At 46.2% G+C, this 22,907-nt stretch overlaps 1 protein-coding gene across 4 annotated transcripts in view; it reads left to right on the top strand.

Annotated features, from left to right (window-relative positions):
- The window catches only part of hnf1a (HNF1 homeobox a), a 184,253-nt gene that overhangs the window by 118,131 nt on the left and 43,215 nt on the right, over positions 1-22,907 (top strand). For 2 of the 4 annotated variants that reach the window (XM_048556609.2, XM_048556611.1), the window contains exons 6-7: positions 2,614-2,815; positions 11,268-11,459. In XM_048556609.2, the coding sequence (XP_048412566.1) occupies positions 2,614-2,815; positions 11,268-11,459 (394 nt within the window). The remainder of the gene's footprint in view (positions 1-2,613; positions 2,816-11,267; positions 11,460-22,907) is intronic. The other 2 variants (XM_059655102.1, XM_048556610.2) reach the window with 2 other exon arrangements.

The raw sequence follows: 22,907 nt of genomic DNA, 5'->3' as shown, positions 1-22,907 counted from the left end.
TTGCTTATGGACTGAAGGAAGGCAGTTAAACGGGTTTAATCTATCTCTTTCTTTCCTTGTGCAAAATTGCTTCTCCACAGCCACAACAAGCAGGTAACGGATTTAGCCTTCACCAGAGCTAATTTCATCTCCTTCCTGACTGAAGGCAGGATTCTGGACTTTACCAGGATTTCAGGCTAACCCCAGGTGGAGGGTTTCATTGACAGTACCCAATCACCTTCACTTACTAATTGACCCCTCTCTTAAGGGGAGAAGTTGCTATCTATCGATACGGCTCATTACTTTGTCCTTTTCAATCAGCACCCTGCAACTTCAGCTTTCCCTGTTCTGTGGAAAACATAGAACATAGAACACTACAGCGCAGTACAGGCCCTTCAGCCCTCGATGTTGCACCGACCTGTGAAACCAATCTGAAGCCCATCTAACCTACGCTATTCCATTATTATCCATATGTTTATCCAATGACCATTTAAATACCCTTAAAGTTGGCGAGTCTACTACTGTTGCAGGCAGGGCATTCCACGCCCTTACTACTCTCTGAGTAAAGAACCTACCTCTGACATCTGTCCTATATCTATCACCCGTCAATTTAAAGCTATGTCCCCTCGTGCTAGCCATCATCATCCAAGGAAAAAGGCTCTCACTGTCCACCCTGTCTAATCCTCTGATCATTTTGTATGTCTCTTTTAAGTCACCTCTTAACCTTCTCTCGAACGGAAACAGCCTCAAGTCCCTCAGCCTTTCCTCATAAGACCTTCTCTCCATACCAGGCAACATCCTGGTAAATCTCCTCTGCATCCTTTTCAATGCTTCCACATCCTTCCTATAATGCAGCGACCAGAACTGTACGCAATACTCCAAGTGTGGCCACACCAGAGTTTTGTACAGCTGCAGCATGACCTCATGGCTCCAAAACTCAATCCCCCTACCAATGAAACCTAACAGACCATACGCCTTCCTAACAACCCTATCAATCTGGGTGGCAATTTTCAGGGATCTATGCACACGGACACCGAGATCTCTCTGCTCATCCGCATTACCAAGAATCTTACCATTAGCCCAGTACTCTGTATTCCTGTTACTCCTTCCAAAGTGAATCGCCTCACACTTGTCTGCATTAAACTCCATTTGCCACCCCTCAGCCCAGCTCTGCAGCTTATCTATGTTCCTCTGTAACCTACAACATGTTCCTGCACAATCCACAACTCCACCGACTTTAGTGTCTTTTGAAAACCACCCCAGTCTCTCTAACCTCTCTTCATTGCTGAATTGCTCTGTTGCAGGCCATATCCTGAATGTGTTTCGACACTAGAGCTGAGAGACTGTATTGGGCTTCCAGTCTCATAGCAGCAGTGGCTGTGTGATGATGTGCAGGTCTTGACACAGGCCAGTGTCACTCATCTTGACCACTGCCCTGATACCTTTATCCAGTTCCAGCAGTCCATTCTCTAACTCTCAGTCCAAACCACTGAGTGAGAAATTTCTGTGACAATGAGGCCATCCTTACACCAAGCTTCGTGACACCCATGTGCCATTTCCAAGATGAAATGCAGTTAACACCAACCCGAGCCCATCCTCAAAAAGGCCTTCATTGGCATCCGGCTTTAGACCCATCAACAAGTGGTAGCCCATTACTTAGTATCGCACTTGTACTCACTGGAATTTCAAACAGTGTGGAGGGATCATGTAGAAACATATAAAATCCTGACGGGACTGGACAGGCTACTGGTGGGAAGAATGTTCCCAAAGTTGGGAAAGCTCAGAACTAGGTGTCCACAGTCTAAGAATAAGGGGTGAGCCATTCAGGACTGAGATGAGGAAGAATTTCTTCACTCACAGAGTGGTGAACATGTGGAATTCCCTCCCACAGGAAGCTGTGGGAGCCGGTTCATTAGATATATTCAGGAGGGAGCTGGATGTGCCCCTTATAGCTAAAGGGATCAAGAGGTATGGAGAGAAAGCGGGAGTGGGATACTGAGATTGCATGACCAGCCATGATCGTGTTTAATAGTCGTGCAGGCTCTCGAAGTGCCGAATGGCCTATTCCTGCAACGATTTGCTATGTTTTTGTCTCTTGCCTCCCCCCTCACAAATCCTGCCCTGGAGGTGGCTTAATGTAATGGATGGAATTAAGTTGGAAGGTGGTGTACGTCCAAGCTAAGGCCCTGATGAGCCCTCAAAGCATAGTAACAGACTGCAGTATGTTGTGGGATTTCAGGTTTTGTCATTTTTTCTTATTCATTCGTGGGATGTGCGTGCCACATGCTAGACAAGCATTTATTGCCCATCCCTAATTGCCTAGAGGGCAGCTATGAATCAACCACGTTACTGTGGGCCTGGGGTCGCACGTAGGCCACACCAGGTAAGTATGGCAGTTTCCTTCCCTAAAGGACATTCCTGAACCAGGTGGGTTTTTCCTGATAATCAGCAATGGTTTCCTGGTCAGCATTAGACTCTTATTTCCTTATTATTACTGAATTCAAATTTCATTGTTTGCCAAGGCAGGATTTGAACCCAGGTCCCCACAACATTAGCTGGGTCTCTGGATTCATAGTCTGGTGGTAATAGTTGCCCAGTTCTCTCCTGTTTTAACTGGGTGCGTTTTATTCACAGATAGCTGCGTCAGGAGGAACCCTTCCCCCTGTCAGTACGTTGACTGCTCTTCACAGTTTACCACACAACCCGCACGCTGTGGCCCAGCAGACCCAGAACCTCATCATGGCTTCCTTACCCAGCGTCATGGCCATAGCACCTGGTGAGTCAACCTGTCTGTCGCCCGCACTCACTAATGGAGGAGCTTCCACATTGGTCATCGGTGAGTAGGACCTTCACATTGCTGGAATAACCACCTTCTATCCCATCACACACACAGTCCACATTTAATTCCTGCTGTTATGTGCGGAAACATCATGGCAACCGTTTTGTGTGGGATGTGATCCCACAGGCAGTCAATTTAGTAACTAATTAATCTGTTTTTATAATGTTTTCTGAGGGAGGAAATGTTAGACAAGATACTGAGAAAACTCAGGGCTCCAGTGTAAATAAACCAAAAGATCTCCAGCATCTATTTGAGTGATAATTGCATGCAGATGATGTCTCATGTTAACATATTATTCAAAGAACAAATATTAAAAATCAGAAAATTCCTGAACTCGGTAAATGTAGTGACTGGTCTGATGGTCATACTGTCAAAGATTACAATGTTGAATGAGGCCATTCAGCCTATTCTGTCTGAGCTGACTCTATGCTAGAGAAATGTAAAATCAGATCCCACTGCCTTGCACTCTCCTCATTACCCTATACCTTCCAACGTTTTAAATATTCTCTTAAAAGGGGCAATGGTGTCTGGTTTAATTGTTACCTGTCCTCATAGATGTATTCTAAGTAGATTGATCTGAAGTAAAAGTTCTGAAAGAAAGAACATGCATTTATACCTGCATATATTATTGATATGATCTCGGCGTGTCTCAATATGCTTGACACACAAATGTGTGGTCACGATTGTAATATAAGTAGTCTACTCACAGGAGGATCTCACAGCGTAGAAAAAGAGACAGAAAAAAAACTAGACAGACAGAGAGAGAGGTAGATAGGCAGAGAGAAGGAGATTGACTGGGAGAGGGGAGGCAGAGAAAGAGAAAACAGACAGAAAGTGAGAAAGAGACAGTGAGACAGAGAGAGGAACATAGAAAGAGACTGACAGATTCAGAGAGACAAAAACAGAGAACGTGAGACAGAGACCAAGAGAGAGACGGAAACTCAGAGAGACAGAGGGACTGTGCTGCCAAAGCAGCAGAGAGAATAGACTCCATGGAAGCTAAGGAGATATGAGTCGTCTTCACTGTCTGCTGCTCCTTCAGTCACAGTGAGCCCCTTCGTACCAAATGCAGGAGAAAAGTGGCCCCTGATTGAAGAACCAGACCTGCTCTTCTGTGTCCTGGGCAAGGGTTAGTGGGAGTGCTGTCCTGCACATCCAAAGGAGAAAACTGGTAATACTCACATTAGAGACACACTGGTCTGACCTGTCCTGTTATCTTTAAAATGGAGCTCCAGTACCAGCAGTTTAGTCATCTTAGATAATAAGGTATAGAGCTGGGTGAACACAGCAGGCCAGGCAGCATCAGAGAAGCAGGAGAGCTGGCGTGTCGGGTCTGGTCCCTTCTTTTTTTCCTGAAAAGTTTCCAGATCCGAAACATCAGCCTTTCTGCACTTCTGATGCTACCTGGCCTGCTGTGTTCATCCAGCTTTACACCATGTTATCTCAGATTCTCCAGCATCGACAGTTTCTACCATCTCTGAGTTTAGGAGTCTTGTTGCCTTTTGATACTGGTCTAGCCTATGCAGGCCACATGTTGCACCTGTTGTGATCTGTAAAATATTGAATGCACTGGTGAGAATTGGCGGAAACAAACCCTTGATATCTTCTGGCAATGACAAAACACAAAAAAAAACTGTCATCAGTTTTCAAAACAGTGCAAGCTTTCCTTCAAAGGACTAAACACTGAAGAATCTGCACCTAGGTACCATGTGTAAACTTTTCGCTGCAATCATTTGAGTACATGTGACAGTAAATCTAGTTCAATTCAATTTAATTCAATTCAATACAATAAATCTCACAGAAAATGGTCACAGTCCCATCAATGGAAATATTCAAAATCTAGCTTCAGATGAATTCTGTATATCAGGAATTGTGTCAGGAGTGTTGGAACACTCCCCACTTGCCTGAGTGCAGCCCCAACAACACTCAAGAAGCTTGACACCATCCAGGACAAAGCACTTGATTGGTACTCATCCACAAGCATCCATTTCCTCCACCACTGACGCTCAGGAGCAGCAGTATGAACCATCTACAAGATGCACTGCAGAAATTCACCAAAGATCCTCAGACAGCACCGTCCAAATCCACGACCACTTCCTTCTAGAAGGACAAGGCCAGCAGACACATGGGAACACCACCACCTTCAGGTTCCCCTCCAAGCCACTCACCATCCTGACTTGGAAATATGTCACCATTCCTTCACCGTCACTGGGTCAAAATCCTGGAATTCTCTCCCTAAGGACATGGTGGGTCAACCCACAGCAGGTGGACTACAGTGGTTCAAGAAGGCAGCTCACCACCACCTTCTCAAGCACAAATAGGGGTGGGCAAGAAATGCTGGCCCAGCCAGCGATGCCCACATCCCACAAAATGAATGCATAAAAAGAAATAAGTTTTCATTGTCCGAGTTACCACGTCTGCAGCTCATGCCTGGTTTAACCAGTACTACCCAGTGAAAAGGTCAACGCAATCAAGATATTAGTCTGTGACACTCTGAGCAGATGGAAACGAAGCTGTTTATGGATCATAGGTGAATGTGACTGCATTCCAACAAGGGTTCCTACAGGGAATCCCAATCCAGGGCTCTCAAGTTTGCTGGAATTAAGATTTCACTTGAAGTTGTAAATAGCGTGTAATCATGAAACACCCAAATATCAAAGAACAGAGTGCTGTCTCATCATGTGCAACCCAGAGTCACACAATCATTGTGGTGTAGAAGGAGGCTATTCGGCCCTGTGTGACTGTACCTGGAGGTATACAGCAGTCAGTGGGGAGGCCAGATACATATCACTTTGAAGTGTTATGTTTGCAGGCTCCCATTCATCCATTTGGAAAAAAATAAAACCATTAAAAGAAATAGCAAGTTTGTGAATGAAAAGAGATAATGGGAACTGCAGATGCTGGAGAATCCAAGATAACAAAGTGTGGAGCTGGATGAACACAGCAGGCCAAGCAGCATCTCAGGAGCACAAAAGCTAATGTTTCGGGCCTAGACCCTTCATCAGAGAGGGGGATGGGGAGAGCATTCTGAAATAGAGAGGGGGATGCGGACCGAAGATGGATAGAGGAGAAGATAGGTGGAGAGGAGAGTATAGGTGGGGAGGTCGGGAGGGGATAGGTCACTCCGTGGAGGACAGACAGGTCAAGGAGGCGGGATGAGGTTAGTAGGTGGGAAATGGAGGTGTGGCTTGAGGTGGGAGGAGGGGATAGGTGAGAGGAAGAACAGGTTGGGGAGGCAAGGACGAGTTGGGCTCTCCTCTCCACCTATCTTCTCCTCTATCCATCTTCGGTCCGCCTCCCCCTCTCTCCCTATTTATTTGGGCCAAGCGCAGGCAAATGGTTCTAGTTCACTTTGGGATTATGGTCGATGTGGGCTAGTTGGACCGAAGGGTCTGTATGGCTCTATGACTTCACTCAAGAGGGCACTTGCTAACTCTACACAAGCATTCAATAACAAAGGCTCTTTTCTGATGAGGATCTTGTCATATGGACGTAGAAAACTGACAGATGAAAGCATCCAGCTGGTGCAGTAGATCTGGCCCACCCAACAGTAACTTGTTTTTATGTAGCACCTTCAATACACTAAACCACCTCAAGGCACTTCAGAGGAGTATGATAGACCAACAGTTAAGCTTGAGCCACATAGGGAAATGTTATGGAACGTGACCGAAGTTTGGCCAAAGAGGTTTTAAAGTTGGTCTTAAATAAGATCCAGCGGTGGAAAGGTTTAGGAAGAGGATCCCAGAGCTTAGGGTCCAGGCAGCTGCAAGTTTCAATAGTAGCGCCACTCAAATTAGGAAATCTCAGGAGACTAGAATTGGATGAATGAGCACAGGTTTCGCAGGAGGGTTTAAGTCTGGAGGACATTACAGAGATAGGGAGGGGTGATGTCATGGAGGGTCTTAAACAAGAATGATTTTGAAATCGAGGCCGTGCTTTGGACTGGGAACTCAAGGTGGGTGAGTGAACACAGAGGTGATGGGTGAACGGGATTTGGCCCTATTTATGCCACACTCGCATGTTTGATGCCAAAGTTGAAAACTATCTAATTTAGCCTCAATTACCAGGGAGGAAGCCGGAGTTGGCAGCAAAGGAACAGAGTTTGGATTGGGACTCAAAGACAATGCTTCCTGTCTTCCCAATATTTAATTGGAGAAACTTTGTGCTGATCCAATACTGGATATTAAGAAACAGTCTGATAATAGCAGCTATGGAGGCAGGGGTGGTGCCAGGGTTTTTGGTGTTCCCCCATCCTCCTACGTTCAATACAGACGCAAATTATGAAGTTTTACCTTTATTTGTAGGAGTGCAGCGTAGGTTCACGAGATCAATTCCCGGAATGGCGAGACTATCATATGTTGAAAGATTGGAGTGACTGGGCTTGTATAAACTTGAGTTTAGAAGGATGAGAGGGGATCTGATTGAGGCGTATAAGATTATTAAGGGATTGGACACTCTGGAGGCAGGAAGCATGTTTCCACTGATGGGTGAGTCCAGAACCAGAGGACACAGTTTAAAAATAAGGGGTAGGCCATTTAGAACAGAGTTGAGGAAAGACTTCTTCACCCAGAGAGTGGTGGATATATGGAATACTCTGCCCCAGAAGGCAGTGGAGGCCAACTCTCTGGATACTTTCAAGAAAGAGATAGATAGAGCTCTTAAAGATAGTGGAATCAAGGGTTATGGGAATAAGGCAGGAACAGGATACTGATTGTGGATGATCAGCCATGATCATAATGAATGGTAGTGCTGGCTCAAAGAGCCGAATGGCCTACTCCAGCACCTATTGTCTATTCTCTATTGTCTATTTAATTTTGCCCTTTAATACCTGGAGCACAGGATGATCACAAAGTGCACCTTCATGTTCATATCAGCCCTGAGTGGAGCTGTATGAACTTAAAAGCAATGATGGTAATGTTGATGTGAACACCAATGCTACGTTTCCACTTGAAGTTGCTGTGGGTGGATGAGAAACAGGAAAGGGTCATGGATTGGGAGACTCTAGAGGTGTGGCAGTGGGAAGAGAAGCTATTTCATTTGGCAGTGATTGGATAGATCAGAATGGAACCACGTGGAAGTGATGGACTAGTGGTATTATTAATGGACTATTAATCCAGGAACCCAGATAATGTTGTTTCTGAAGAAGGGGCGCGACCCGAAACGTCAAGCTTTCCTGCTCCTCTGATGCTGCTTGGCCTGCTGTGTTCATCCAGCTCCACACCTTGTTATCACTAATGTTCTGGGGACCCGGGTTCAAATCCCACCATGGCAGACAGTAGAATTTGAATTCAATAAATATCTGGAATTAAGAATCTAATGATGACCAAAGAATCCATTGCTGATTGTTGCAAAAAACCCATCTGGTTCACTAATGCCCTTTAGGGAAGGAAACTGCCATCCTTACCTGGTCTGGCCTACATGTGACTCCAGACCCACAGCAATGTGGTTGACTCTTAAATGCCTTCTAGCTAGCAATGCCATCATCCCGTGAATGAGTAAAAGAAAAAAAAATGAAGGCAGTCCCAGCCAGCTAGATGTCATTGGAGGAGGACAGTATGGACAACCATAGGCAGGCAAGTCATCAGGGACAAGAAGAAAGAGATTAAGATATTATAAAATACGAGAGGATTCAGAAAAGATCTACCAGGATGTTGCTGGGAATGGAGGGTTTGAGTTATGAGGAGAGACTGGATAGGCTGGGACTTTATCACTGGAGCAAAGGAGGAAGTGGATTGACCATAAAGAGGTTTATAATGTCGTGAGGGCCGTGGATAAGATTAATAGCAAAGGTCTAAGATGGGGGAGCTCAAAACTAGGGGTCATGTTTTTAAGGCGAGAAGACGAAAATTTAAAAGGAACATGTGGGGGCAACTTTTCTCACAGAGGGTGGTTTATATGTGGAATGGACTGCTAGCAGAACTGGTAGGTGCAGATACAGGTACAGCATTTAAAAGACATTTTGACAGGAGCACAAATAGGAAAAGGTTGAGAGGGAAATGGGCCAAACATAGGCAAGGTGGACATGCTAGTTTCAGAATATGGTCAACATGGATGAGTTGGGCCAAAAGGTCTGTTTCTGTGCTGTATGACTCTATGACTCTATTAGGTTTGTCTTCTTCATTCTGGGTGTCATTTCTGACTGGAAGAGGAAAGAGAGGTTGGAGGAATCACTCTGTGATAACTATCGATATCCTCAGAGAGAGTAAGAACTGCTGATGCCGGAGTCTGAGATAACACAGCATGGAGCTGGATGAACACAGCAGGCCAGGCAGCTTCAGAGAAGCAGGAAAGTTGACATTTCAGGTCGGGACCCTTCTCATTTCTGAAGAAGAGTCCCGACCCGAAAAGTCAGCTTTCCCGCTCCTCTGATGCTGCCTGGCCTGCTATGTTCCTCCAGCTCCAAGCTGTATTTTCTCTGAATACTATCCTCCTCTTCTTTCCACCCAGCAGAGCCATGTAATCTCCCAGGGAAGATAAACACTTCATCCCACCATCAATATCACTCAATGGGTTTAGTTTTCTTACAAGGGCAAAATGCTGCAGGTGCAACTGAAAAACACACAGAGAACCCTGGAGAAGCTCAGCAGCTCTGGTAGCATCTGTATACATACCTGGCAAGGAAGAGACAATGGTCATAAAGGTGGTTGCTGTCAGACCTCTTGAGTTTCTCCAGCGCTTCTCTGTGTGTTTTTCATCCTGTCTTTTGTAGCCTCACTACCCGGATGTTTGTTATGACAATGATACAAATTAAAGACAAAACACACAATTTATGTTAGAAATGATTAGCCAGTCAGGTGGAACCCATGGAGGAAGAAAATTGCGTTAACACTTTACCTCAATGACAGATCATCAAGCACTTTCTGATTGTAGTTCAGGAATCTGATGTCTTGCAGTATTTTGTTTTTGTTCAGATAGAGACTCAAACTAGTAAAAGTAGAACTGATGTAAGGACCTTTCTCTTTACACTAAGTGACATTAATATATGGAATAGGCTTTCAGATAGAATAATGAAAGCAAAGGAACATAAACAAGTTACAAAAGCACTTACAATAGGGCAGGGGTAATGGGAACTACAGATGCTGGAGAATCCGAGATAACAAAGTGTGGAGCTGGATGAACACAGCAGGCCAAGCAGCATCCTAGAAGCACAAAAGCTGATGTTTCGGGGGTCTAGGCCAGAAACGTCAGCTTTTGTGCTCCTGAGATGCTGCTTGGCCTGCTGTGTTCATCTAGCTCCACACTTTGTTATCTACAATGGGGCAGGGACATTTTGGGCTGATTAAGTTGACATGTTCCTTTGGCCATTTCCAAACGAGTACCAACTATTAGTACACATTTGACTTTGAGGCAGATCATGGCTGCAGATCCCACTCCAGAAGCTTCAGCATGCAGTTTAGTAACATACAGCAATATTAGGTGAGTTATGCACTGCTGCAGGCACTATCTCTCCTGCATTTCTCTACCCTCTCGGACAGATATTCAAGATTCCATCCCATTGTTGGAAGAAGAGCAGGACTCCTATTTATCCTTGCCTAGTGGTATTCATCTGTTAAACTGTTGATCCAAATCACGTTCCTGGGACTGGGTTCGAATCCTGCCACAGCAGATGGTGGAATTTGAATTCAGTAAAATGTCTGGAATTAAGAGTTGAATGATGACTGTGAATCCATTGTCGATTGTTGGGGAAAACCCATCTGGTTCACTAATGTCCTTTAGGGAAGGAAACTGCCACCCTTACCTGGTCTGGCCTACATGTGAGTCCAGACCATTAGCAATGTGGTTGACTCTTAACTGCCTTCTAGGCAATAAATGCTGCCCAGCAAGCGGCACCCTGATCGCGTGAATGAACTTTAAAAAATTATCTGGCCATTACCACATTGTTGTTTGCGGAATCTTGTTCAAGACAAAAACAGATTGTACACCTCCTGTGTTGCTGTGGTAACTATGTTACAGCAGTACTCAATTAGCTGTAAAACACTTTTTGGGATATTTTGGGTCATGAAAGGCATTATATAAATGCACGTCTTTCTACCCCACGAGACTGAGATGGAATATTAGATAACAAGGTGTGGAGCTGGATGAACACAGCAGGCCAAGAAACCTCAGAGGAGCAGGAAAGCTGATGTTTTGGGCCTAGACCCAAAATGTCAGTTTTCCTGCTCCTCTGATGCTGCTTGGCCTGCTGTGTTCATCCAGCTCCACACCTTGATATCTCAGATTCTCCAGCATCTGCAGTTCCTACTATCTCTGAAATATTAGTTGCTGCTGGAAGAGGAAAGGGTCGTTGCTAAACCTTTGGCACAAACTCACATGATCCAAAGTAAAAACTTCCATTGGCCCACGGTGTGTGTTGAGTTTGAACTGTTTAACGTGTCTTGTGGTTTTGACTACGCGGAGTGCGCCAGCAGAAGTATTCCCTTAGGCAAATACTCGGTTTTTGTGTTTCCAGGCCTCGCCACGACTCAAGCTCAGAACGTTCCGGTCATTAACAGCGTGGGCGGGAGCCTGACGACCCTTCAGCCTGTGCAGTTCCCACAGCAACTGCATGCCCACCACCAGCAGCCAATCATGCATCAGGTCCAGGGTCACATGGCTCAGAGTTCATTCATGGCTACAATGGCCCAGCTTCAAAACCCACACGGTGAGACACTTCCACTTTGCTGTTTCATAAAGCACCTCTTGTTTTCAGCACAAAACTCTTCTTAAACAGTTTAGCATTCCAACCGTGGCTGGTGAGGTGTGCTGTGTCCTTCAGTGAGGTTATCCGCAATTGCTGAATATGTTAGGAATGGTGGGGAGGGGGAAGGGACTGCGCCTCCCACCACCAGCGCACAGATACAAGAAGCCTGCTCTCTTTTCAACCATAAACAAAAAAAATATAGTGAGACACACAATTCCTGTGGAAATGAATTTCCTGGTAAAGGTGTCAGCCAGCTGGAATGCTACAAAATACCATGGATGCTGGAAGTTTGAAACCCTCATAAATTTGAAGGAGTATTTAGAAGTACTGTTGAGATGCCAAGGCAGACATGGCTATGAGCCAAGTGGTAGAAAATGGAATTAGAATAGATAGCTGGTTGTGCAGACTTGATAGGCCGAAGCGCCTGCTTTCTGTGCTGTATGGCTTGAAACTTCGGGTTGTTTTTTTCCCAAATTGCGGATTGCCATTCGAGCCTGAGCATTTAGCAGGCAGGATCCTGGGCGGGATAGTACCATCGGCTGAGTGAGTGGCTGCCATTGGAAGACTGTCCTTCAGTTGAGGTTGGTGGGCTGCCTCGCAGAGCTGCCAGTCATGTCAAGAGGGTGGCATTTCAGCAGTGCCACCTGGGGAGAGAAGGCCATTGGTAAGAAGAAGCACCCCCATGTTGGGATGGCCTCAAAGGGCAAGCCAAGCTTTCTTTACACTGATTACAGCAGGCCTTGGCAATTGGAGGATGGTTCACCCCTCCAATCCAGCAGTATCGTCTCAGCCATGGGGGTGGCACATGCCGCTGGAGGGCCCCGTTGTGTGCCATGGCGTGCCTATTAAGATGCCTCTCCATCTGCCCTTTGGTCCAGTCCACTGGTACGTCACCACGGCTCCCCACCACATCCCAGTCGGGGGCAGAGGTGACCGATTTAGATGTCCATCTCCTGTCAGTGGGCAGTTCTGCCACCGCTGTTCCTGTCACTGAGAACCTTCCACAGTGGGACAGAGGTGTCAGGCTCCATCTTATCCTCCATTGTACAAACCACGCTCCCCGCCAACTCCCACCCAGTCACTGCTCCCCAGAGACTCTTTAGACAATTAGTAAAACCCTGCCCGTTAGCTCTATTCCACTCTCCAGAGGGGGTTGCCAGACTTTCAGTGTTTCTAGTACTTTCTGTTCTTATTCCATTCAGTAACAATGATCCTTTGTTGCTCCTCAAACAGTCAATGGGCCTGTCAGTCTAGGTGACTGCATACATGCCTGCCAGAAAGCCAACAACAGTTTACTGGCTCAACTCCTTCACAGTAAAACTGTCAACCCAAGACAGTTTGGTGAACGTTTTTTTCTTAAAACAGTCTCCCTCACCCCCATCCCAGGCCCCAAGATGACTTTCCACATCAAGCAGATGTTCACCTGCACATCCGCCAATGTGGTATACTGCATCTGCTGCACACGGCGTGGCTACCTCTACATTGGGGAAACCAAGCAGAGGCTTGGGGACCGCTATGCAGAACACCTACGCTCGGTTCGCAGTAAACAACTGCACCTCCCAGCCGCGAACCATTTCAACTCCCCCTCCCATTCCTTAGACGACATGTCCATCCTGGGCCTCCTGCAGTGCCATAATGATGCCACCTGTAGGTTGCAAGAACAGCAAGTCATATTCCACTTGGGAACCCTGCAGCCCAATGGTATCAATGTGGATTTCACCAGCTTCAAAATCTCCCCTCCCCCCACTGCATCCCAAAATCAGCCCAGTTCTTCCCCTCCCCCCACTGCACCACACAAACAGCCCAGCTCATCCCCGCCTGCCTAACCTGTTCTTCCTCTCAACTATCCCCTCCTCCCATCTCAAGCCACACCCCCATTTCCTACCTACTAACTTCATCCCGCCCCCTTGACCTGTCCGTCCTCCCGGGACTCACATATCCCCTCCCTACCTCCCCACCCATACAGTCCTCTCCACCTGACTTCTCCTCTATCCATCTTCAGTCCGCCTCCCCCTCTCTCCCTATTTATTTCAGAACCCTCTCCCCATTCCCCTCTCTGATAAAGGGTCTGGGCCCGAAACGTCAGCTTTTGTGCTCCTAAGATGCTGCTTGGCCTGCTGTGTTCGTCCAGCCCCACACTTTGTTATCTGTGACTCCAACATTGCTAAGTTTCATCTGCTGTGCCCAAATGCTGTTCCCTACACACTTCAGCTCTGATGAAGAATCATCTAGACTTGAAACATTAGCTTACTCTCTCTCCATGGGTGCTGCCTGACCCACTGTGATCTCCAGCATTTGTCATTTTCAATCATTTCTCCGGCCAGTACCTTCACCAAAGTCAAGCTGCCTGTTTGAAGATTTAAACAAAGCCTGTCAGTTAATTGTCATGTATCATTAACTTGTGCATTCTACTTCAGTCTTACCAAGCAGAGTCCGCATACTGTAGAAACATTGTTTTCCCTTCGCATTTCTTGCGAATTGACCTGATGAATGCCAGACAAAAACCTTCAACAATACATGTCCTTTCTTCCCGAGCAATTCTCCATTTCAAAAATGTGATTGCTCAAAACTTGTTCTGTGTGCATAAATCCCATATATACAAAGGATGGCAATTCCTGAAATCTATTCAAACAATTCCTTTTACCTAAATTCCTGCAGTTGCTAGTTTCTTCAAAGTTTGAAGCTGTGAAATATGGTGTTGAAATCCCATGTTCACCTTATAGCAACCTACAAATAATCAGTGGAATTATGAGAGTTTATTGATACTCCAACACTGGAACAAATTGGCAGCCAGTTCTGGTTTATTACAAAAGGACAGATGCATTTTCATGCTTTACTTAGCAAGCAGATTACAGAGGCTGGCTGTATGCGCGAGAGATTTCTCATCGGACCCAGGGCTGTTGGTGTTCCTGGCGAATTGTCTGATAACTTTGAGAAGGCTTTCCCACTGACTCCCTTGGCTGTGCTGACCCTAGTATATCTTGGTTGTCAAGAGTAACACAAATGCCTTTTGTTTGTGAGTAACTGACTGCTTTGAGGTGTCAATTGTCACAGAACTTTTGAATCAAAGAATCCCTACAGTGTGGAAACAGGCCCTTTGGCCCAACAAGTTCACACTGCCCCTCAGAGCATCCCACCCAGACCCATCCCTCATAATCCATCTAATCTACACATTCCTGAACACTACAGGCAATTTAGCATGGCCAATCCACCCAACCTGCACGTCTTTGGACTGTGGGAGGAAATTGGAGCACCCGGAGGAAACCCACATAGACACGGGGAGAATGTGCAAACTCTACACAGACAATCGCCTGAGGGTCTGATGGAGGGTCTAGGCCCGAAACATCAGCTTTTGTACTCCTGAGATGCTGCTTGGCCTGCTGTGTTCACCCAGCTTCACACTTTGTTATCTTGGATTCTTCAGCATCTGCAGTTCCCATCCTCTCTGACATCTATGTATCCAGGTGGCTTTAGGTAGTGAACATATTCGGTTAGGTGCAACTCAGGTAAGATTAGCCTTCACCTGAATTCAAGCGTAGTTGACAATTGCTTTTACAGTTTTCCCTCCTTCACCCTCTATGTGTATAAGAGACTATCAGTGGTTGTTGGCATAAGAAGTCTTAGAAATGTAGAGAATAGGACCAAGGCAAGCCTTTTAGCCTAATGAGCCCATTCTGACATTCATTATGATCCTGGCTGATTCTCTGTCTCAATGCCACACTCCTGCTCTTTTCCTACTCCTCAACAACTTTAGATTAGATTAGATCCCCTACAGTGTGGAAACAGGCCCTTCAGCCCAACAAGTCCACACCGCCCCTTGAAGCATCCCACCCAGATCCATCTCCCTATAACCCACACACCCCTGAACTCTATGGGCAATTTAGCATGGCCGATCCACCTAACCTACACATCTTTGGACTGTGGGAGGAAACCTGTACACCTGGAGGAAACCCACGCAGACACAGGGAAAATGTGCAAACTCCACACAGACAGTTAACCGAGGCTGGAATCGAACTCAGGTTCCTGGTGCTGTGAGGCAGCAGTGCTAACCACTGAGCCACCGTGCCACGTTAGTCTCCAGAAGTCATTCAATTTCTTAAATATTCTCTGGGTCTCAATCTCCACAGTGTTCTGTGGTAGAGAATTCCACAGGTTCACCACTCTTTGAAATGAGGACATTGCTCCTCATGTCCAGCCTACTAGATACGCTGAGACTGTGATCCCAGGCCAGGAGAATGTCGTCACTACGTCCTGTCGATCCAGCCCTGTCACAATTTTATACATTTTAATAAGATCTCTCTCACTTAAATTCAAACGATAGAGTCATAGTGTCATACAGCACTGAAACAGACCCTGCAGTCCAATGCTGATCAAATATCCCAAACTAAACTAGTCCCACTTGCCCACATTTGGCCCATATCCCTCCAAACCTTTCCTATTGATGTACCTGTCCAAATACATTTTAAACATTGTAACTGTGCCTCCATTCACCACTTCCTCTGGCAGTTCATTCCACTGTGTGTGTGTGTGTGTGTGTGTGTGTGTGTGTGCGCATGTCTGTGTGTGTGTGTGCGCATGTGTGTGTGTGTGTGTGTGTGTGCGCATGTCTGTGTGTGTGTGTGTGTGTGTGCGCATGTCTGTGTGTGTGTGTGTGTGTGTGTGCATGTCTGTGTGTGCCTGCTTATGTGTGTGTGTGTGTGTGTGTGTGTGTGTGTGTGCATGTCTGTGTGTGCCTGTTTGTGTGTGTGTGCGTGTGTGTGCATGTCTGTGTGTGTGTGTTTGCATGTCTGTATATGTGTGTGTCTCTGTGTTTGTGTGTGTGTGTGCTTGTCTGTGTGTGTGTTTGCGTGTCAGTATTTGTATGTGTGTGTGTGTGTATATGCATGCATGTATATGTGTCTGTTTGACTGTGTGCGTGTGTGTGTGTCTGTGTCTGTGTGTCAGTGTGGGTGTGTGTGTGTCTGTGTGTGTGTGTGTCTGTGTGTGTGTGTGTCTGCGTGTCAGTGTGGGTCTGTGTGTGCGTCTGTGTGTGTGGGGGTGTGTGGGTGTATGTGTCTGCATGTCTGTGTGTGCATGTGTGTCCGCGTGTCTCTGTGTGTGCGCGCGCGTGTCTGTGTTTGTGTTTGTGTGTGTGTGTGTGTCTGTGTGTGTGTGTGTGTGTGTGTGTGTGTGTGTGTGTGGGGGGGGGGGGGGTGGGTGGGTGTATGTGTCTGCATGTCTGTGTGTGCGTGTGTGTCTGCGTGTCTCTGTGTGCGCGCGCGCGTGTGTGTGCGCGCGCACGTGTCTGTGTGTGTGTGTGTGTGTGTGTGTGTGTGTGTGTGTGTGTGTGTGCGTGCGTGCGTGCGTGTGTGTGTGCGTGTGAGTATTGTTATCACTTTATTTCCTACACCTGAGATGCAGGCCATAAACCATTTTAGTCTTAAACCTGTGACTGGTGTACAAGGACACACAGGTCTCTTTTGTGCAGCTGTGTATTCCAATTTTGAAAGGCATTTGATAGCATCCTGCCCCTGAGGCAGTGGCTCCAAGCGTCAGTACCACTCCTGGACCTGATGGTTGAGGAAGGTGCCAAACAGGTTGACTACCAACTTATAAAACCATCCAACCTATGCCGCTGGCTGGCGGTGAGACCAGGCAAGCATTTGTTAGAAGGAATCCCAAAGGGGAGGCTGGGCTGTCATTGCTCCCTGCTACAACTTGCATGTAAAAGTGCATGTCACCAAAATAGCTGGGACCCCTCTGGGGGCAGGTTGTCTCATTTGTCTGGACAACCAGCATGAATGAGATTGATACTCGCAGCGTGGGTTTCAATCCCTGCTCTGGCTGGGCTGGGTTCAGGGCCATCCTCCTCATCCAACTAATGGCATTGTGGGTCAGATCAGCCTTTGGGCAGAGAGCGTGATGTAGAATGTGCCATTTGTCAGTCTTCCTGAGGGTTTGCCTCTGTAAACTACCTTCAGTCATAGGTTAGCATTGGCCAGGTCAGTGTCTCATTGGTGTTCCCACATTACCCAAGCAGAGTCTCAGTTTACAGTGGATTAGGTAGGACTGTAAAAATGTCAAACCAACCTCGCACAGTCATCGATACAGCCTTATAAACAAATCCAACGTGGAGCTTTCTGAAACATCCCGCGCTTGGGGGCAGGGAGGGTATTTGATCAGATGGTGTGCTGTGCAAGCACGCTGCTGTCTTTCCACCTCTGCCAGAAGTAAGTGCTGGGTGTGGAAAGGTCAGTGCTCTTGCCCTCTTTCCCATTGTGCCCCTTAAGTGGGCAGTTAACCACCAGTTTAGGGCCTCGTCCAGCCCTGCTGGTATTAACCCAGTGCTGGGGGGTACAGTCTCCATGATGTGAAGCACATGTGGGCAGGGCAGACCTTACAGAGGAGGGCACCCTGGGGCTTGATTGAGGGACTGGGAAGGGCGGGTGCTGCTGAGAAGCCCCCCCCACTTCCTTGCTGCTGGAATGGCAAATTCCAAGGTCTGAGCTTATTTAAAAGAGACCAACAAACTGCAGTCACTGAGCAGACATCTGTAGGCAGCTGGGAGCACCAGGCTGTTACACACCCACCCATAGCCCTCTGGTTGATCCTGGGACAGGGTCACAGGGAAGCAATCCAGGGAAGAACTGAGTGACTAGAGATAATGGGAACTGCAGATGCTGGAGAATCCAAGATAACAAAGTGTGGAGCTGGATGAACACAGCAGGCCAAGCGGCATCTCAGGAGCACAAAAGCTGACGTTTCGGGCCTCGACCCGATGCTTGGCCGGCTGTGTTCATCCAGTCCCACACTTTGTTATCAAGAACTGAGTGACTGCAACTTCGCGATCAATCTGTCATCGCAGAATGACAGACTGGTGCAGAAGAAGCCATTCAGAGAGCAGCACAGTGGCTCAGTGGTTCGCACTGCTGCCTCACAGCACCGGGGACACAGGTTCGATTCCACCCTCAAGTGACTGTCTGTGTGGAGTTTGCACATTCTCCCTGTAAATGTGTGGGTTTCCTCCCAGGGTCCAAAGATGTGCAGTTTAGGGTGGATTGGCCTTGCTAAATTGCTCAGTGTTCAATGTAGATTGGATGGGTCTGGGCGGGATGGTCTGAGGGTCATTGTGGACTTGTTGGGCCAAAGGGCTTGTGTCCATACTGTAGGGTTTCTACGGTAGTGACTGTGCCAGCTCTCTGAATGCCCCTTTCACTTTGTGTCGACAAGGTGTGGAGCTGATATGAACACAGCAGGCTGAGGAGCAGGAGAGCTGACATTTCAGGTCTTCATTTTTGCTGAAGAAGTGTCCAGACACAAAACATCAGCTTTCCTGCTCCTCTGATGCTGCTTGGCCTGCTGTGTTCATCCAGCTCCACACCTTGTTATCTCAGACTCCAGCATCAGCAGTTCCTACTATCACTTTGTGGTGGTATTCCTGCATGGTTACTCTTTTTCCACATAACACTCTAACTCCCTTTAGAGTGCCTCAGTTGCACCTGACTCCACCTCCCTCTTCAGCAGTGCATTCTGATCACTCGCGGTGTGAAAAGCTCTTGTTCTTCTTAATGCCTTCGCTTCTTTAGCCAGTTATTTCAAATCTGTTGATTCTCATTCTTAATCCTATCTGGTGGTGTCCTCCAGCAGTCACAGGCGACACTGCAATGCAACAACATTTCCCTGGGCTGGAATTGAACCAATACTGTCTGGAATGAAGAAGCAGCATGATAGCGCAGTGTGCTGTCTAGTCAATGGTTATTAATACACCTCAGGGGCCTAGTAGTCACCCCAGGCAAGGACCCAGCTGAGATTCTTAAGCTAAATCAAACTGCATACATTTAACGTCAGCAATTGCCAGCTGTAACCATGGAGATTCCCTCACTATTGTCTGTTTCTAAGCCGATTATTCTACATCAGCAATAGCCACTAACAAAATCTTGAGAGCACTGCACAGCCAGCTCACTTGAAGCTTAGAGGAAGACCATCAGAATTGAAGAGAAACAAATCACAGTTAATTCCAGTAATCTTAATGTCATCCAAAATTCTGCTGCCTGTACTCACACAAGCCCATCACCTCTGACTTGAACGTGAAGCAATGCATCAATATTTAAATTCTCAGCTTTCTTCTCCACAGCCTCACCCCTCCATCCTCCCCTCTTTTGCTGCAGGCCTCCCATTAAGGGTCCCCCTCTAATTTTGGCCTTATGAGCACCCCTGATTCTGACCATTGCACCGTTGACTGTTGTGTCATCAGCTACCTCAGCCCTAATCTCTTGAAATCTCTGCCTTTACCTCTCCTCCTCATACCCTACTTTCCTCCTTTAGATCCTCTCTAAAATCTGACCCTCTCTAACCAAGCTTTTGATCATCATTCTTAAAAGGCCACTGGGTGGTTCACTGTCCAATGTTGCTTCCTCCTGAAGGGTATTGGTGCAGTACAAGTACAGATTGTTGTTGAAGCAACACAAAACTGCATACAAAGTTGGTTCAGTGCATTCTCTTTGACAGCTAAGCGTCTGAAGATTGGTCCTCCTCCAGTGGTGACCAGCCATAGGTGTTCTGAGACGACAAGGCTTTAATATTCTGTTGCATGCCATGGGAATTGGGGTCATAGAGTTGTACAACACAGTAACAGGGCCTTTGGTCCAATTCGTCCATACTGACCAGACATCCTAAATTAATCCAGTCCTATTTTCCAATTCCAGGCCATGACCAGGTGAGCTCCAATTGTGCTTTAGAATGGAAAGCTATGGCAAAGGTTATTCTATTTTAAAACATTTGTATAGATGTATTACTTTGATGAGGCTTTAGGTCTTTGCAACTTATTATTCCAGTGTGGCCTGCTGCCAAATTTTGTGTCATATTGCTCCTGTTCAACACTTTGGGCTGTTTCAGTACATTAACAGTTCAAAACAAATACAAGTGGTTTGCAATTGTTGAAGGAGATGGTGGTGTAGTGATGACGTCACGATCTAATGCTGCGTGCACCCGGATTCAGATCTCACCATAGCAGCTTATGAAATTCAAATTCAATTAGTAAACCTGAAATATAGAACTAATGTCGGTAATAATGACCATGAGAATCATGTTATTCTCACTTGGTCTGGCCTATGTTTAACTCCAGACCCACGGCAGACTGTTAGCTACCCTCTAATACAACCTAGCAACCACTTAATGCAAGACCAGTTACAGATCGACAACAAATGCCGTTTGTTCCACATTTCACAATAGAAGAAAACCAAACGTTGAACTCACAAGCTCAAGTATAAACAAAGTGAAAAATGTGTTTCTTTCTTCTCCTGAAGTCAGGCTCTGATTGAGCTCCCAGTCGCTTTCCTTGTGATTACAGCTGAGCCAGATCTTAATATCTCCTGGTGCTCACATACACATTCAGCAAAATGGTAATAGGATCAACACACCCAAAGGATAATTGCTGCTAACACTTGCTGTCAAGGCCAACATGGACACATAGGCCTCTTGTGTTTGGTCACAATACAGGAGGAGGCCGTTTTGCTCATTCTGGCTCTACTAACACTTTGAGAATGCAGCCTCCCTCTGCCCTATCGTTACCCTAGCTTTGCATCTCTCCTGCTTCATATCCATTTACTGAACATACCTGTGGAGTTATAATCTATAAAAGGTATGAGACAGGCACATGCTGCTGTACCTTTGGTAGGGCCAATGCACTGATATTAAATCTTTGTACAATAACGATATGGAAAAGGATCGGAATTGCTACTGTATTGTAAATTGCCCATTTGTCTTCACTGAAATGAAAGGGGAAGCAAGAGATAATTGTCCCGACCCGAAACGCCAACTTTCCTGCTCCTCTGATGCTGCCTGGCTTGCTTTGTTCCTCCAGTATTATCTCTGACTCCAGCATTGGCAGTTCCTACTATCTCTGAGATAATTATGCCCTGTTTACGATTCCACCATTTTAGAGACCACCTCATATTCTTTCTCCGATTCCTCCTTCCATGCCCAGGCTCTGTTCGTCAGTTCAGCCTCGTGTGTAGGCTGTTACGCTCTGTGGAAACTCTTAAAGCCCTCATAAATTGATGAACGTAGTTGGCGTTTAATGGGCCCTCATCCTCTGACTCTTTAATAAGATATAAATTGTTTAACCACATACAACTGTAAGAGATAGGAGCAGAAGTAGGCCACTTAACCCATTGGATCTTCTCAGCCATTCAGTGAGATCATGGTTGACCTGATAATCCTCAACTCCACTTGGTTGCTTTCCCCCCAATAACCCTTGATTCCCTCATTGATTAAAAATCTGTGCAGCTCATCCCTTAACAACCCAGCCTTTGTGTATACACACACATGGGTGAGGCTAATGTTGCTTACAGCTGTTACCTAAGATATCCTTTGTTCGCAATTATCTAGCGAAATCGTAAATGTGCCAATGTGGTGGCTAGACTACAGTGCAAATACACTCTCTCATTAAATTGTCTTGAAAGCAATGATGAGGTTCCGAGATAACAAAGTGTGGAGCTGATGAACACAGCAGGCCAAGCAGCAACTTAGGAACACAAAAGCTGACGTTTCGGGTGAAGGGTCTAGGCCTGAAATATCAGCTTTCCTGCTCCTATGATGCTGCTTGGCCTGCTGTGTTCATCCAGCTCAACACCTTGTCATCGTGGATAGAAAACTGTCCATTGTTTATAGCACTGTTTCAGTTCAGAAGCTGCACCCAAATTGAGACTATTAAACTGAACAGAGACTTTTTTTTTGAAACTCTGGATCTAAATGTACTGTCACATGATGATTATGCTTAAATTGAAGGGAAATACTTTCAGTTGTGTACAGTTCAGGCAGAGAGAGCCATTGCTATTGTCTATATAGTTTATATCTTGGACAGTGGCAGTCAGTGTTTGATAGAAATTTCATTTATTCCCATTAAACCTCAGTTGATGATCCTAAACAATTGGTTTGTGGGAAATTGTTGGAATCAGGGCCACTGTGGCATTGGGAATAAATCCTTATTTCTGACCTTTTAACCTTGAATTAACGTAATCTTTGAGTTTGATGTTGTAATTGCTGGAATTGGCATCTGAAGAAGTACAGAAACAGCTGAGGCCAACAGCAGTTCCTTTTGCTTCATTCCTGTGGAAACTATTCAGCCAACCCAAGTGTATCTTTCACAATAATTATTATTATTCTGTTTAGCAGTTTTCCAGGCGCACACAGAACTTCTGTTGTCAGTGAAAGTTGATCCCAATAGTTGGCTGTGTGGAAAATATGATATCATAGTTACATTGCACCACTTCCTGGATCTTTGTTGCGGGGAGTTTCATCATCTTTGCTCTCGACACGGGCAGGATTTCGATGCATGTACTCCTCTCCACAGAGACAGCCAGCCCTGCTGAGCATTTCCAGCCATTGCCCACCTTCATTTCAAATTTCCAGCAGCATCAGAGGTAGTTT

This window comes from Stegostoma tigrinum, chromosome 26, assembly GCF_030684315.1.
Source record: "Stegostoma tigrinum isolate sSteTig4 chromosome 26, sSteTig4.hap1, whole genome shotgun sequence".
Classification (NCBI taxonomy): Eukaryota; Metazoa; Chordata; class Chondrichthyes; order Orectolobiformes; family Stegostomatidae; genus Stegostoma; species Stegostoma tigrinum.
This window is presented reverse-complemented; position numbering and strand designations above follow the sequence as displayed.